At 43.9% G+C, this 14211-nt stretch overlaps 3 protein-coding genes across 3 annotated transcripts; all 3 read right to left on the reverse strand.

Annotated features, from left to right (window-relative positions):
• Nucleotides 1-20: 20 nt before the first annotated feature.
• On the reverse strand, nucleotides 21-3541 carry LOC133155708 (TPA-induced transmembrane protein-like). Its single transcript, XM_061281220.1, has 7 exons — nucleotides 3230-3541; nucleotides 2674-2742; nucleotides 2359-2427; nucleotides 1964-2099; nucleotides 1727-1887; nucleotides 1537-1607; nucleotides 21-1475 (listed from the first exon to the last, which is right to left on the reverse strand). Exons 1-7 carry the CDS (start codon nucleotides 3293-3295, stop codon nucleotides 1289-1291), a joined length of 759 nt encoding a protein of 252 aa, XP_061137204.1. The 5' UTR covers nucleotides 3296-3541; the 3' UTR covers nucleotides 21-1288.
• A 268-nt stretch (nucleotides 3542-3809) lies between these two features.
• On the reverse strand, nucleotides 3810-9524 carry LOC133155707 (capZ-interacting protein-like). Its single transcript, XM_061281219.1, has 6 exons — nucleotides 9367-9524; nucleotides 6077-6160; nucleotides 5934-5999; nucleotides 5730-5807; nucleotides 5004-5225; nucleotides 3810-4320 (listed from the first exon to the last, which is right to left on the reverse strand). The coding sequence occupies exons 1-6, from the start codon at nucleotides 9370-9372 to the stop codon at nucleotides 4003-4005; spliced, it is 774 nt and encodes a 257-aa protein (XP_061137203.1). The 5' UTR covers nucleotides 9373-9524; the 3' UTR covers nucleotides 3810-4002.
• Nucleotides 9525-10937: 1413 nt separating this feature from the next.
• On the reverse strand, nucleotides 10938-14128 carry LOC133156165 (growth hormone secretagogue receptor type 1-like). Its single transcript, XM_061281977.1, has 2 exons — nucleotides 13345-14128; nucleotides 10938-12665 (listed from the first exon to the last, which is right to left on the reverse strand). The coding sequence occupies exons 1-2, from the start codon at nucleotides 14126-14128 to the stop codon at nucleotides 12322-12324; spliced, it is 1128 nt and encodes a 375-aa protein (XP_061137961.1). The 3' UTR covers nucleotides 10938-12321.
• Between the last annotated feature and the right edge of the window lie 83 nt (nucleotides 14129-14211).

The following is a 14211-nucleotide window of genomic DNA, read 5'->3' on the forward strand; positions in this document are numbered from 1 at the left end:
CAAGAAAAAGCCAAGCACACTCAGCATGTTAGGCCTTTAATTAATGTCAGCATTAGGGATAACCTCGATTGACCTGGGTAGCGATGAGGTAATAAGATTAATGAACACAAATTAGTGTTAGGATGTCTGTTCACGACAATTTGGCATAGACAGCTTTGATCCAGTTAGTGCCGCTGATTAAATACGCTGGCGAGGTTTTGGGCGGGGCAGCATGTACAGACACCCCATCTAATATAAGAAAAAAAAATTACATAATAAATTACAAGTGTTATTTGGTGACAGGAACTTGGTTTATTATATATATATATATATATATATATATATATATATATATATATATATATATATATTATAAAAAATGTGGACGTTTTTCCTATCCAATTATTTTTTTTATTATTGAAAACAAGTTCCTTGGGGCAAACACTGTTGGTCAATGGACAGTAAACATTGCACTCATGTATTACAGTTAAGTTTTGTGATTTGTTTTTTCAAATACATATCCATTTTTTTAACAACACGCAAAATATGGACCAATAATTTAAAAAATATATATCACGAGAAGTGTACTTCCGTATTCATCAGCAATGATCAAATTCGACAAAGATTGGACAGGAAACCGTGGGGGAGGAACAAGTGCGCCCTCTAGTGTTCAAGTAGAGAAAACACTGCAAGATTTACACAATGTAAACAACAATCCTCCATTTTACAACAAAAAGAGGGATCATAATCAGATACCTTAATTCCGTCATCTTGCAAATATTCAACACTGATTATGATAAAAAATATGTAAGACATACACACAACTTGCCATTGCAAAGAATAATACTCTTTTGTTTGACAATGATCTTACATTTGTGACCCCCAGTCTCAGATTTGCACACAATTTTTGCATTTTCTGATTAAATAATTAAGTATCTAGTATGTACAAGCCTCAATCCATCTATTAATTCAAACTCAATAATCTGTTCATCATATTTTGTGATTCGAATTAGCAGCACGACATAAAGTGGTGAGCGGGCCAGCCTCGGAGTCAGGAGATCGAGGTTTGAATCCCACAAACTTACATGTGAGGTGATTGGAAGACTGGAAAAGGCCCATGTGAGTGTCATACTTGTTGGTTTACATTTGTTCCGTGATTGTGGCAACCACTCTGGGGAGCGCCTCATCATGTGACGTTGTGCAGGCGTCCCTAATATTATGACATCCCCCTAAAAGATTTGGCCTTGGAAGACGATTTTGCGTGACTACGTGTGCTTCTGCGACGCACAAACCACGGCGTCAACGCACCTCATGACAACTTGAGGGAAACGGGGTCGATGTACAAAGCCGAGGGAGCGGCGCGGTCCTGCGCGTAGAGGAACTGCCGGAGCACGTTGTAAACCATCTTCCGGCTCAGCGTGAAGTTCCTCAGCTGCTCCTGGTGCTCCTCGGGCATGAAGAACGTCAGCTGGTACTCTGCGATCACCGAGCCGTTCCTGGTGAAGGAGAAGAGTGAGCCCCACATTCCTCACAGGTGAGCGGAGACGCCGTGCTTACCGGAGAGTGTGAATTTCCGCTTTGGAGAAGTAGCGTCCGAGCGCCGGAGAGGATGTGTACACGTTTGACAGCTTGAGGGGAGAGAAGAACATCAGGTTGAGACACGCCCAGGCACGTAGCTCACCATCGCATTCCGAGCATATTAGCGAGTTAGCGCTAAAGATAAGCAAGTTTATCTGAAGCCTCTCACCTTGCCTTGCAGGTCGCCGGTGAGGTCTCGGCTCCGATTGGACGAAAAGCTGAGAAGGTCCTCGGTGAAGTTGAGGCCCGGTAGAACGAAGCTGCCGTTGAAGAGGCGAGGAACTCGGAACGTTGAGCGGTTGAACTTCTCGTCGGGGTCCCGGTACACGACTGCGCCACATCCGGGTTATTGTTCGGATTTCATAAAGGGGCGCCATGTTCAAAGTTTTGACTTTGGGAGCCTTACCCGAGCACAGAGACAGAGAGATGAGAATGACAGCTACGAGGACGACGAGGAGCATGAGAAGGACCATCCACAGACGCACTTTGCCGCCGCACACAACCTTTTTCAGCTCCCGCTTCACCCTGTCCACCGCGCTCTCCTGACAAAAAGCACACACGCCAATCGGACCTCGACTCCCAAATCCAGAACCAGGAAACGCGCTAGCACATCAAAACATTGTTGACTTTCAACATAGCTTAATGCTGCTATGCACTAGCGGATTTTTTTTTTTTTACTATATCACAATTTCATAACATGCAGCAGTAATTGAAGCTAAGAATACTGATGGGAAAATGAAGTTTCAAAGCTGAAACCGCTCCAGATTTTTTATTTTTGCAGGTATGAAAAGAAAGTCAGACCTTAGAGCTTGAGATTTCCTCGGTTGCGACGCGTTCTGAAGGCATCGTCTCGCCGTTGCAACCGTTCCTCTGAAACAAAATGTACACAAACCCAGAGCACACTTCCTTTAAAAGTTCCACCCCTTGCTCATTCTGGGGTCATGCTGGTGAATCATATGTCTCACAAATACTTCCAAAGAAATAAAAAAATCGACTCTACTGCACAGTTAGTGTGAAATTTCACAGCACTTCCTTTTTTTTGGTGTGAAATTTCACAGCGCAGGGAGCACTGGATGTATTGGACCATTTCCTATTTATTTGTTGTGTCCAGCTCACCTGAGCGCCCAGGAGCCCCGACGTTTCCTCGCATCCTGTGGGGTGATTGTCACCGTTACCTGTGGTCACCTGCCATTAAACACACACACACACGATGCTCACATAGTTAAGATCATTTTACACTTCACATCATTTTTTAAATGACATCTTCATATCTTTAATTCTTACTATTAATTAATATCATAGTTAATCTTTTAAATTAATTTTGTTGTTACAATATTGAAGTTACACATTACTTTGATGATATGAGGTCATAGATTTTTCTTTTATTAGTTATATAGAACATTAAAAGCATTTGAGATTCGGGTCGAGATTAAAACCATAATATGACAAGTCACACATTTTTCAGGAAAATGTACTGACATAAAAGTTGCAATATTATGAAAATTAAGTTGTTTATTCTTTACAGAAAAGTCTTTCATGGGCAACTAACGAGAATATTATTAAACGGCAGTTAGCAACTTCTTGCTGGATAAACGATGACGTTATGAGACTGAATGTGCAGTCAAGTGTTCATTTGGTCTACTTGTTGGAAAATAAATGCTCAATTACTCACCAAACTTTCCAGAGCGTCGCTCCCATTCGTTTTTAATTCTGACAACTCAATCTCCACGATGTGCATATTGCCCAAATAGGAAAGGAGGCGTCGGGGGTAAATAAATATAATAATAAACAAATAAAAACCCGTCCAAACCCGGAAATATCTCGGCTACGACAAACGCGAACTTTCCGTAAACGTCTAAAACGAAAGATAAAAGCAGAATAAAAGATTCTGGGCTCAGTTTTGACTGAAAAACACACACGGTAACCACCGAGCCGCCAACTTGTGCTGACGTCCAGACAGGTGAGAGGCAAGCTGTCAGTTTCGATCAGTGACGTCACATGACACGGCAACACCTGAGCTCCCCGATTGGTCACCTTTCCGGAAATGCAATGCCAAGCTTGAAATGACTATTAAGACTCATTTGCTTTAATTAGAATATAAAATCTTTTTACTTCAGGGTTGTTTGCTGTTAAGTCAGTGATTTTCAAATGTAACATGAAATAAAATTAAACAATTGAATCAATATTATCAACCAATTCATCTAACTACACACATTGTTTGTATTTTATGATCAGCGTACACGTGAAGAGACTTGTACGCAACACAAACGAGAAACTTTATTATAGTGCATAACTTTTATAACCCAAACCCGAGTCCAGCCTGATGAGTAATAAAATAAAAGACGACCAGCAAACAACATACAGGAAAATCTATGCAAGCAAAGTATAAAGAAATTAAAGATTGGAAAATATGTGCGTTCTTGTGAGGTGCTAATTGTTCCCAGATCAGAGGACCGCGTCGGCATCTGCTCCATCCGTCTGCTGCGGCCGCCCTTTCCCCTCCTGTGTCTCCCCTTCTTCGGCAGGGGGCTCTGCTCGCTCCCCCTGCTCCTCCTCACAGTCTCTGTCCTCCTCCTCTTCCTCTCCATCACCCCCCTCACGAGTGACCCGGTCCGGGCATTGTAACACCACGTCCCCGTTGGCTTCGGGTGAGTGCAGTTGACACGGCGACGGGATGCGGCCGAGGAGCGTCGCCTCCTCGCCCGTGGACCTCCTGTGCTGTCTGGTGGGCGGGCGTCTCTTGAACGACAGCCGCACTCGGGTCTGACAGATGTGGGGAAAGGTTAGCTTTACTCAATTGCAGATGATTGTAGATCGGATATAAATCAGAAACACTTATTCTCATTATATTTTATATATCTCATGATTCTCCGTTACTATAGTTGCTATAACTCATTCTCTGGTGGCACCTCTCGTGTGTGAGTGAGATCTTCACAAATTCTCTGAGCCAGTAACGCCGAACGCAAATCGGATTACGTCTCCAATGGTGCTGGCCTCTGCGGCTAATCTGAGACGCGCGACACCTGCAGAGCTAACATGCTATGGGCGCTGTGTGACATAATCGCTCGCTCCGCAAATAGCCTCATGGACAAGCCCGTGTCAAGGTGACAGCGGAAAAATATATGTAGTAGTACACGTGTGCAGTTCAAATACATTGGGGTGATTCTTGAAGTCCCAAATTAAACAGGCCATGCTTTTGGCACCCGGGACTACAGGGAAAATTCAGACAGAACATGAATAGTGAAAATCTAGATGGCACCAAAACACTACTTTTATGAGACTGGGATTTGGTCTGACCACAAAAGAGCGGCACTCCAGATCTCAAAGGCCCTCGGCAGATAAAACTGCCCTGGCGACACGGACCCTGAAATCTGATTGGACAATAACAGCCGCAAGAAAAGCGATGAAATGAAGAGAATTTGAGTTTAAGTTAGCATTTTTGACACCTTGTGGAGGTTGGGCAGCGAGGTCGCTTCAGGAGGGCTGTCGAAGCCGACGGGTTCCCCCTGACCCTCCTCGTCCTCCTCCACGGACAGCTGGGTGGGCAGCAGGGTGGGGCTCAGCGGGGTCGTGGCGGCGGCCACGAGCGGCAGCGAGTCGGGCTGCCGGTTGACCTCGGCAACTTTGGGCGACGGTAGCAGGGTGGAAGGCGACAAAGCGAGGTTGGCCTATGGGGGAAATGGTAGCTTGAGGTATTTTCTTCATCTCACTATGCCGCCACTTGCTATCCAACGAGACTTCACAAGAATGAACATATTCAAATCCTGACACTTAAAATGCATCATTGGAACTCAATCATTTATCACACAGGCGTAATACATGGAGTATCTATTTTGACAATGAGGCGAGTCACAAAGGTCCTGCGACCAAAATAAATGTAACACTACCACTCGAGAACAAACTACACTTCCCAGCTAGAAACGTCTATCCTACCTGCACAGGCGAGAAGAAGAAGAGGGAAAAGCGGCAGCCCTTTTGTCCCATGGCTGCCACCACGCGTGTGACAAGGCCGGCGATTTGGAGCCTTGCTAGAAACCCCGCGAGCCCGTCATCCTATTATTAGCTGCTTAAGCTGAGCTCAACGGGGACAACTGCTCCATCCTAAGCAATTACCTTCAACCTTACGTGGTGTAATGGCGGTAGTTGAACAGCAGGTGGAAGCATTGCGGTACCTGAAGTCTTTCGATGATGGAGGACGAGCTCTTCGTCCTGATTTTGATGGGACTCGGGACCGTTCCGTTAGTGTTCGTCTGGAAAACAAACATTGAACATGATTATTTGACTGCAGATGCGTCGTTTAATTGGCTCAAGGTAAATTAAGTTTTAAAATAGCAGCTCGTGAAAGGAATTAATAATAAAAAATAAAAAAAACTCACATTAGATTCTTCATTGTCCCGGATGGGAAACCTGAGTGAACACGGAGCTTTTCGTCGAAAGGGCAACTGCAAAACAAGAGCAAAAATATAACAAATGTGTGTCGCTTGTGTAACTCTCTTCAAAAATATTGAACTGGTCCAACCTCATCATGCGCGGCGGGCATGGGTCGTATCTGACCTTTGAACCTGCCAGCCAGCTCGGCCACCGATAGCTTGGATGGAGACTCCTTGATGCACACAAATTGAGAAGAAACATTCACTTTTTTTCATTCTTGTCCTTGCATGAGTAAGTTACTTGAACCAATCAGATGTTTAATTCCAGGTTAGAGGTGAGGTACACGAAGAACTTTTCTCTCCCTCCCTCGCCTCCCCTTGCTGCCCGCTAGCACGCACACTTTCCGGCGTAACCCATGGCAACGAACACACAAACTAACGCCTGAGCTAGGTACACACACATTTTAATCACAAGCTTTATTTTCTTGATTTTCCCCCCTAGTCATGTTGTCAGCATGAGCTCAGCACCGCCGCCGCCCAAACGCATGACATCAGAGCGTCAGCCGCCGACGCCCTGAACTGCGGCCCAGAAAAACGCCACGGGACCACCCACTCCTGCAAGCGCTTTAACGCTTTCCTGACCGCGAAAGACTTAGTAAATCAATATTTTGTTCAAGTTTTGTCACACTGAACAGGAAGTAGACTTGGAAAAACAAATCTTGTGTTGCTATTGGTCTGACTTAAGATGAGCCGTGACCATGTTAGCTGGTGTGGCTGTTGTTTCTCGTCACAAAAAACATGTTCGATAACATATTTAGTCATTCTCAGTATATGCCTGACCCCCCCCCTAAAAAAAAACAGCGAGCCATATTTAGCAATCAACTGCATGTACCGTATTGGAGCTTCAGTGGGAATGACTGCGGGACAAACTATTTCTGGGGCCTGGGAAAAAGTCCCCGTAACAAAGCCTGGCCAGCGTGGATGGCCCCTGGGACAGAGGAGAGGCTCCGCGATGGGCCCGAGCACATCTGGAACACACTCAAAATCCATCCAATCACAAGGCACCTCTATGTATGTTTTCGTTCGTTTGGTGCTCCGAGTTACTTTGCAGATGGAGCCCCTTCTCGTGAGAAGTGTTTCGATAAGCATTGTTGGTCACGAGATAAGGTCAGATCCCCGGCAGAAGACCGCACAAAGCCGACTATTGTTTCTCGCCGCGGCTTTTCCGAGAAACCCGAATAGATCTCTTGGCTATGGAAGCAGAGGACTTAAAAGCAGATTCATTTATATCAATCACATCCTATGGGATTTTTTTTTTTTTGAAATAATGGGAGTCAACAAGCACAAAACTTTTTATCAGCAAATGACAAACGTGGCTATCGGCTGTCAAGCGAGCACTTTGAGCCACCGTATTCGCGCTAGCTGCATCCTACCAAAAAAGGGCAACAACTGGGGGCACATTTTGAGTAGCGGCTGCTGGAGGAGCCGGTGATAAAGGGGAGATAACAAAGTTTCCTCTTCCTGGAGCTGCTTCTCAGCCCCACAACAAGCTGCGGCTGACGTTTTGTCGTTTCTCCACGTTCCGAAATAGCAGCCTCTTTGAGGCTCCTCCTCTCGGGCCTCCTTATCCGCGAGTGACTCTGTGTGGTTCCCACCCCGGCTATCTCTAAACGCCATAGCAGATTTTACACGGAAACTTGTGAGTCTTTGCTGATAGCGGAGTAAGAAAACACATTACGTGCTCGTTTTGGGGTAAGCTAACATGACGACAGAGGAAAGCGTAGGCCCAAGTTCACACGGGTCTGCAAAATTGAAAAAGTATAATGCATATGCCGTACCTGTAGATGGCAGTGTCACAAACAAAGTGCTAGTTAGTTAGTTAACATCAATTACTGCTTTCCTATTGGCTCACCAACTCTACTGAAGTGAGTTGAGGAGCTTCATATTGACAAAAGTCACCCTTTGCCGCCATCTTGTGTATGTAATTAAAAACATTTTTAAAGGGGAGGTCAACAAATCGAAACGAATGCCCGGCCTGAGTCCTCGGAGAGCAAAATGTAGCGATGGCACATCTTGTAAAGGCACAAAAACAGCCCTATTAAAACCTCCAATGACATCATCAAACTTTTGGAAAAGCTTCGCACGGAGCCAGAATCTGACTTGAGTAGCGCACCAGCAGGATGCAGGATTCTCCTGCAGAACATTTTAGCAGCCAGGAAGTAACGAGCACTTTCCTAAAAAGAACGCCAACGTTTTACTGTACACATTGTGGCCAGTTCCCGATGTTGCGTGTCTGTTTTCCTTTGACAGCGCAGCCCGTCTGATGCCACATCTGCCGCCAATCGTGAGCTCTACTACGACGTCACCTGATCCAAAACAAGTCAAATGACTTCTCGTGAAACCACGTTACATAAGGAATGTACGGCGCCGTCAATAGTATTCGGTAACCTCGAGAATCTGGCATCCCAATCAGATCCTGTGCATGCTGCAGGGTGGTGCTGGCAGGCCCCTCATGACACACATGAAACACTTGGAAATACCTTTTTTTTCTTTTTTAAATGCCTTGTTTTGCTGTTACAGGGAGGAGGCTGCTCAAAAAGCCGTCAGGGAAATACCACAGAGAAGAAGTCAAACAAAAATGGGGGGAAAGTCTAATACTGTACTCCAGTTTAACTGACTGAGTGCAGCCCCAGGAAGTGTACTTTACGTATATAAATAAATACCCGGAGCAAGTAAGATAGCATATAAATAATTTCTTTAATGTTTGTGGCAAAAAGCGGCCAGCTAGTTTATTATTTTACAGAGAGTGAGCTTCAAGTGTCGTCGTTAAAAATATGACTTTTTTATTTTAATCTATTATACAAATTCATTTCAATCAATTAATTTTTTTGTATAGATAAAAACTAATAAGAAAAATGGCACATGATCTAGATTTATCTATAGGTCCTAACTAGCCCCTACTTACAATTTAAAGATTTTAAAATTTGAATTAAACTTGACATGTTTTTTATTAGTTTTTTTATTCAAAACCAACTTTCATGAATTTGTGATTATTTTTTTAAAAAATAGACAAGTTTGGTTTGGCTAATTAGGCCCCAAAAAATTCTTCTTTTTAATCTGTTGACAAGCTTTCTTACTTTATTTTCGAAATTTAAATCAAATTTGAAGCTATTTGCATTGTACAAAAATGCACAAATAAACAAATCAGCTCTTCCCTGCAATACTGAGCTAAAATCTTAAAAATAGCAAAGGTGTCAATTCATATTGTTTACATATTTCAGTTCATGTTTTACTGATCTACACTTCACTCAAAAAAACACTCTAAACGTTTTGTATTGTATAAAAAAAGAGAGAGAAAGAATAATCCTAAAAAGAATGACATGAAAGAAAATGGCATTAATACGAAATAATGTTTAAAGATAGAAAAGTCAGTTTTTACCTCCATCCTGGAGAATGTTCTTCTTTATTCTTCTCTCTCTTCTTTTGGGTGACTTATGGTCGTGTAGTTAAAATAAATAAAAGTGCATGTGACAGAGTGGGGCTGTGTGTTTATATCCGGACACAAATGGACCCCATGGAAGAAGAGGAGGAATGCGACTTTTTACACCGTCAAGTCAGCCATTTTAAGTACTACTACTTCTTCTTAACAGTTTTCAAAATAAAAGAAATAAAAGCTTACGCTTCCATATCGCTCGCTTTTGAGGGACACGTATTTGCCTATTTCTTCATTTTGAACCACGGAAAGTTGTTTGTTATATTCACCTACAAAATACAGATAAATTTAGTTCTTTTTGAGTGATATTCCAACCACGCCAGTAATTTAGTCGTTTGATTGAATTAAAATGATGCTGATGAATTTCAGTGTTTATTCTTTTTTGCCTTAGCCATACAGCAATCTGAGGTGACAAGCACCACGAAAAGTCAATCAAAAAAGAGCCACTTGTGACAAATAAGATCATATTGTGAGCGATTTTGTGCAAGGGCCACACGCGTCCAGCGTCCCAAAGAAGCGACCCACTTCCTGTTCATGCAAAGAACACATACACGTACGCACACCACATTTACATCGCCTGAAAATAACATTTGATGTTGTTAGTGTTGTTGTACGTCATAACATGTTGACAATGAGACAATGTGGAAAATGGGGCGAGTAACTACAAGGACGCTGGCTCCCTCTAGCGGTGTATTAAAGAATAATTGCGAAGGTGGAATTCAGCATATACCATTTCAAAAATGTTTGCTTTTCAATTCTTGAGGTTACAATTCTAATCATACAAAGCAAAATGTTGAGTACGGTTCAGTTGTATTTAACTTGGAAGTAACTTCAAATCTTTGTGTCATTTCTTAAGATAACTTATGTGTGAAGTAATCATTTAAATAATTTGTCTGGATAACTCTGCAAAAAGTTACTGACAATCTTTCGGAATAAGCCTCAGGCTCCTTTTTGATGAACACTTGGCCTAACTACTATTTTATGTGATACTTTAAATTTGAGAACCACTGCTACTGTATTTCACATTGATTTTGACACTTTTCAGGCACAAGAGCAAATGTGCTTCCTTCGCCAAAATGGTGCTGGAGGACTGGCTGGCATGGAGCTAGTCCTTCGCTGACAAGCTGCCATCATTTAACTCTTGCCCAAATGCACTTAGAGGGGCCATTACTTTGAATATGGTGATGCGGATGGGAGTCAGGTCCCCGGTAATGTAATCACCGTGTCACATTATGTGCCAGTCCAGACGCTTACGTGGCGGGCCCACAAGGACCTCAGGGCTCAGCTGGCACTGGCACACACACACACACACTTGACTTACACAAGAAGCTTTATTTGATAGGGATTCGATTTTTGGGGTCCTCTAGCTAGCTTTTATTTGTTTTATCATTGTAATAATTGGTTAGTTTCTTCTCTTTGATTGTAAGCCATTTTAATTTTTAATTTAATTTTTGGAGGGGGGTTTAACTTGTATTGACTATAATAACACAACAGACAAAACATGCAAACAAACACACTTATCTTTGATCTGATTTATTCTAAAGCAAACCTATCACAACATTATCACATTGTCACCCATCATTTCTATGTCATATTGCAAATATTGTAAATGCAGCTGCCATGAACATTAGCCAATGACGACAAAATAGCATGTATAAATTCACCCTCAACACACTGAAATCATGTTAAAGCTTCTGAAGGTAACATTAATCTTTCAAATGGAAAAGCAAAGTCAATCGTTAAGTGCAGCGTAGCATTAAGTTGATCCATCAACACGGTAAGCTAATTGGTAAACATTGCACATTTTATATATCACGCCATGGATGGCTTTGAAGTATTATATTTGACCTACTCACTCGGTAATCTACATTTTTTTTGCTGTATTTACATTTGGCTAGCTGTTTTTCCCCTGATTTTAATGGCCAATCAACTTTGTATTGATCAGATTTGGACCTAAATTGTTGTGTTGTGTTACGATGCATGTTCTAAATCTTACATTAGTGTTCAAGTACACATTGTTATTATTCATCCCAATTTAGCATTCCCACATCTAATCAAAATTTTCAGTACAATGACAATAAAATGGTTTACAATTATTAGACACATCACAAAAACGACACTGTATATTTCTAACCATCTAAACATGTTTTTACTAGATTTTTTTTTTAAGATTTTAAATTATGATACCGCCTTGAGGCATAAGTGACTCAATTTACACGTTTTTCTCAAGATACGAGTTGTCGTTCGACTGACTTTATTTGACTTGTGTGAACAGACTTAAGACAAGTCACTTTACAATAAGCGGCAGTGTGGCAAACAGTCAACAAATCTTAAAGAAATTTTAAAGCAGTTTGTTGGCATTGCCAGCTGAGCTTCACTTTAATACTAAACCTAAAATCAAGAGAATTACACTCTGTATTCATAACAACCACACGGCTTAGCCGCTCAGTCTGCTAATTTAATGCTAATGCTAATCAGCGTCAACATTGCTGCATGATCAACCTTTAAGCAACATACAGCGCAGCGACACACGTAGAAAGACATTAACAGTACTCGCAGTCGTATAACGTTTATCCTCAGAAAAAAAATTGCTAATATCAGTGCCGTACTGATGAGTTGAGAGAAATCCGGACATCTCAACAGACAGTATCTTATAAGGTGTTCTTTTTAATTCGATTTAAGTACGTCATTAGTCTTTTAATTGATTTTAAAGGGAAGAGATGATCTGAGATACAAGTGGTTTAAACTCAACGCTATCCTGTTACTTATGTAAACGTAAATAAATCGCCAATGTCGGGGGCGCCATATTAAATGTCGCCATGTCAGTTCTGCATTCAGCTTTCGTATTTTTGTCCTATGTTAAGCAGCAAACCTTGTGGTGCGGGCTTTCCGACGATATCTTCAACGCTCAATGACGGAGAGGCAGAGACGTTGGCCGGTGGACCCGGTCAGGCTCTCCGCGGGGTCGGCGGTGCTCAGCTGGCTCTGGCGAGCGCGGTGGTGGTCCAGCGGAGGGTCGGGCCGCCAGTGTAGGAGAAAGAGGCGTTTGGCGGCCGAGCGGTACTTGCGCGACATCAGGTTGTAGACCACCGGGTTGATAGAGGCGCTCAGGTAGCACAGCACCATGGAAGCCATGTTGAAGTTCTGGCTCAGGATGGCTGTGTCGTAGTTGTCCACCTGGGCAAACAGGTTGCGCCCGATGTGGTAGGGAAGCCAGCAGATGATGAAGGCCAAGACCACCACCACTAGGGGGCGCAAACACAGAAAATGCCACAGTATTAGGAGGTCTTGTTACCTAGTGGGCCCACTGAATCGATTTAATTGGTTTGTATTACCTCAACTGAAATATTTTTTGCCACCCGGACATGTGAAACGATTTGTACAAGCTGCAAAGCTTCCTTGAAAGAGATTTACTGCCATGGGGCCGTTACGCGAGCAAAACGAGTGCCGGCAGATTAGACCAGAGTGAAAAGCGTCGTTAGTGCTGATTAATGATCATTCATCCGGGACGATCCAATTGGACGCCTCGTGGCCGATTGGGCGCCATGAATATTCTCACACGAGAGGATGACAACTTGAGAAGAACAAAACAATATTGGAAACGTATATAAATGCCGTCACGCTGCTTTTACAGAGAACAATTAGCGTGCACACGCACATCGTTCAGTGTGACAGGACAACACTAAGTGAAAGCAGGGAGACAAAGCTTGACAAATTACTTGTGGGGACCAACAAGAGCAAGCAACCCGCAACTTGGAACCCTATTTTGACACCCAAATTATTTGAATCCCTAATTTGGAATAATTGATGAACCAAAACCTTACCATGCCTGAGAGCCTAATTTGGAACTGAACTTGGTACCCGAACCCAAGCATAGGAATTTTCTCTTCCAATAGCTCAGACACAAAAAGTCTGTCCACTCACCAAGGATCTTGACGGTCTGCCTGTGCGAACGTTCTCTGGCGAGCGCGCCGGGCCCCCTCACGTCGGCCCGGCTCCTGCACAGCTTGAAGCCGATGGAGCCGTAGAGGAAGACGAGGCAGAACATGGGGCACAGGAAGTAGCCGGTGGACACCCACAGCATGATGTGCAGCCGGCCCGAATGGATGGCGGCGTCCGTGTGCTTGCACTGGCCGCCGCGTGTCCCCGTCACGTTGTCGTACTCCACGCCCACCAGGAAGAGGGTGGGCGTAGACGAGGCCAGGGCGAAGCCCCACAGGGCGGCGATGATGTAGTGGACGCGGCGTTTGGTCACTAAGACCTTGGTGCGAAGCGGGAAGCTGATGGCCAGGTAGCGCTCCACGCTCAAGGCGGCGATGTGCAAAATGGTGGCCGAGGTGCAGCCCTCGAAAATGTAGTGGTAGAGCAAGCACACGGCCTCGCCGAACAGCCACGGGACGTACTTCCACAGGCGGTAGAGGTCAAAGGGCAGGCACAGGAAGATGAGCAGGTCGGAGATGGCCATGCTGGACAGGTACAGGTTGGTGGTGGTTTTCATGTCCTTGAAGTGCTGGATGATGAGGATGGTCATGGTGTTGCCCGCCACGCCCACCACCAAGATGGCCACGCACATCACCGTCACGGGGATCAGCGTGGAGGTGGGGAACAGGGAGCCCTCGTAGTGATGGTCGTAGACGCCGCTTCCGCCGCCGGGAGGGTCGGCCGCCTCGGGAGACTGGAGCTCCATTTGGGGTCTGGTCCAGGGCATCGTCACTTCACTGATATGCTGGAAGAAATATTTCAAAAATAGCATTCAACGCTCAGCAAGCAAAAAAGAATGAATCTGAATCA

The sequence above is a fragment of the Syngnathus typhle genome, linkage group LG6 (genome assembly GCF_033458585.1).
Source record: "Syngnathus typhle isolate RoL2023-S1 ecotype Sweden linkage group LG6, RoL_Styp_1.0, whole genome shotgun sequence".
Lineage (NCBI taxonomy): Eukaryota > Metazoa > Chordata > Actinopteri > Syngnathiformes > Syngnathidae > Syngnathus > Syngnathus typhle.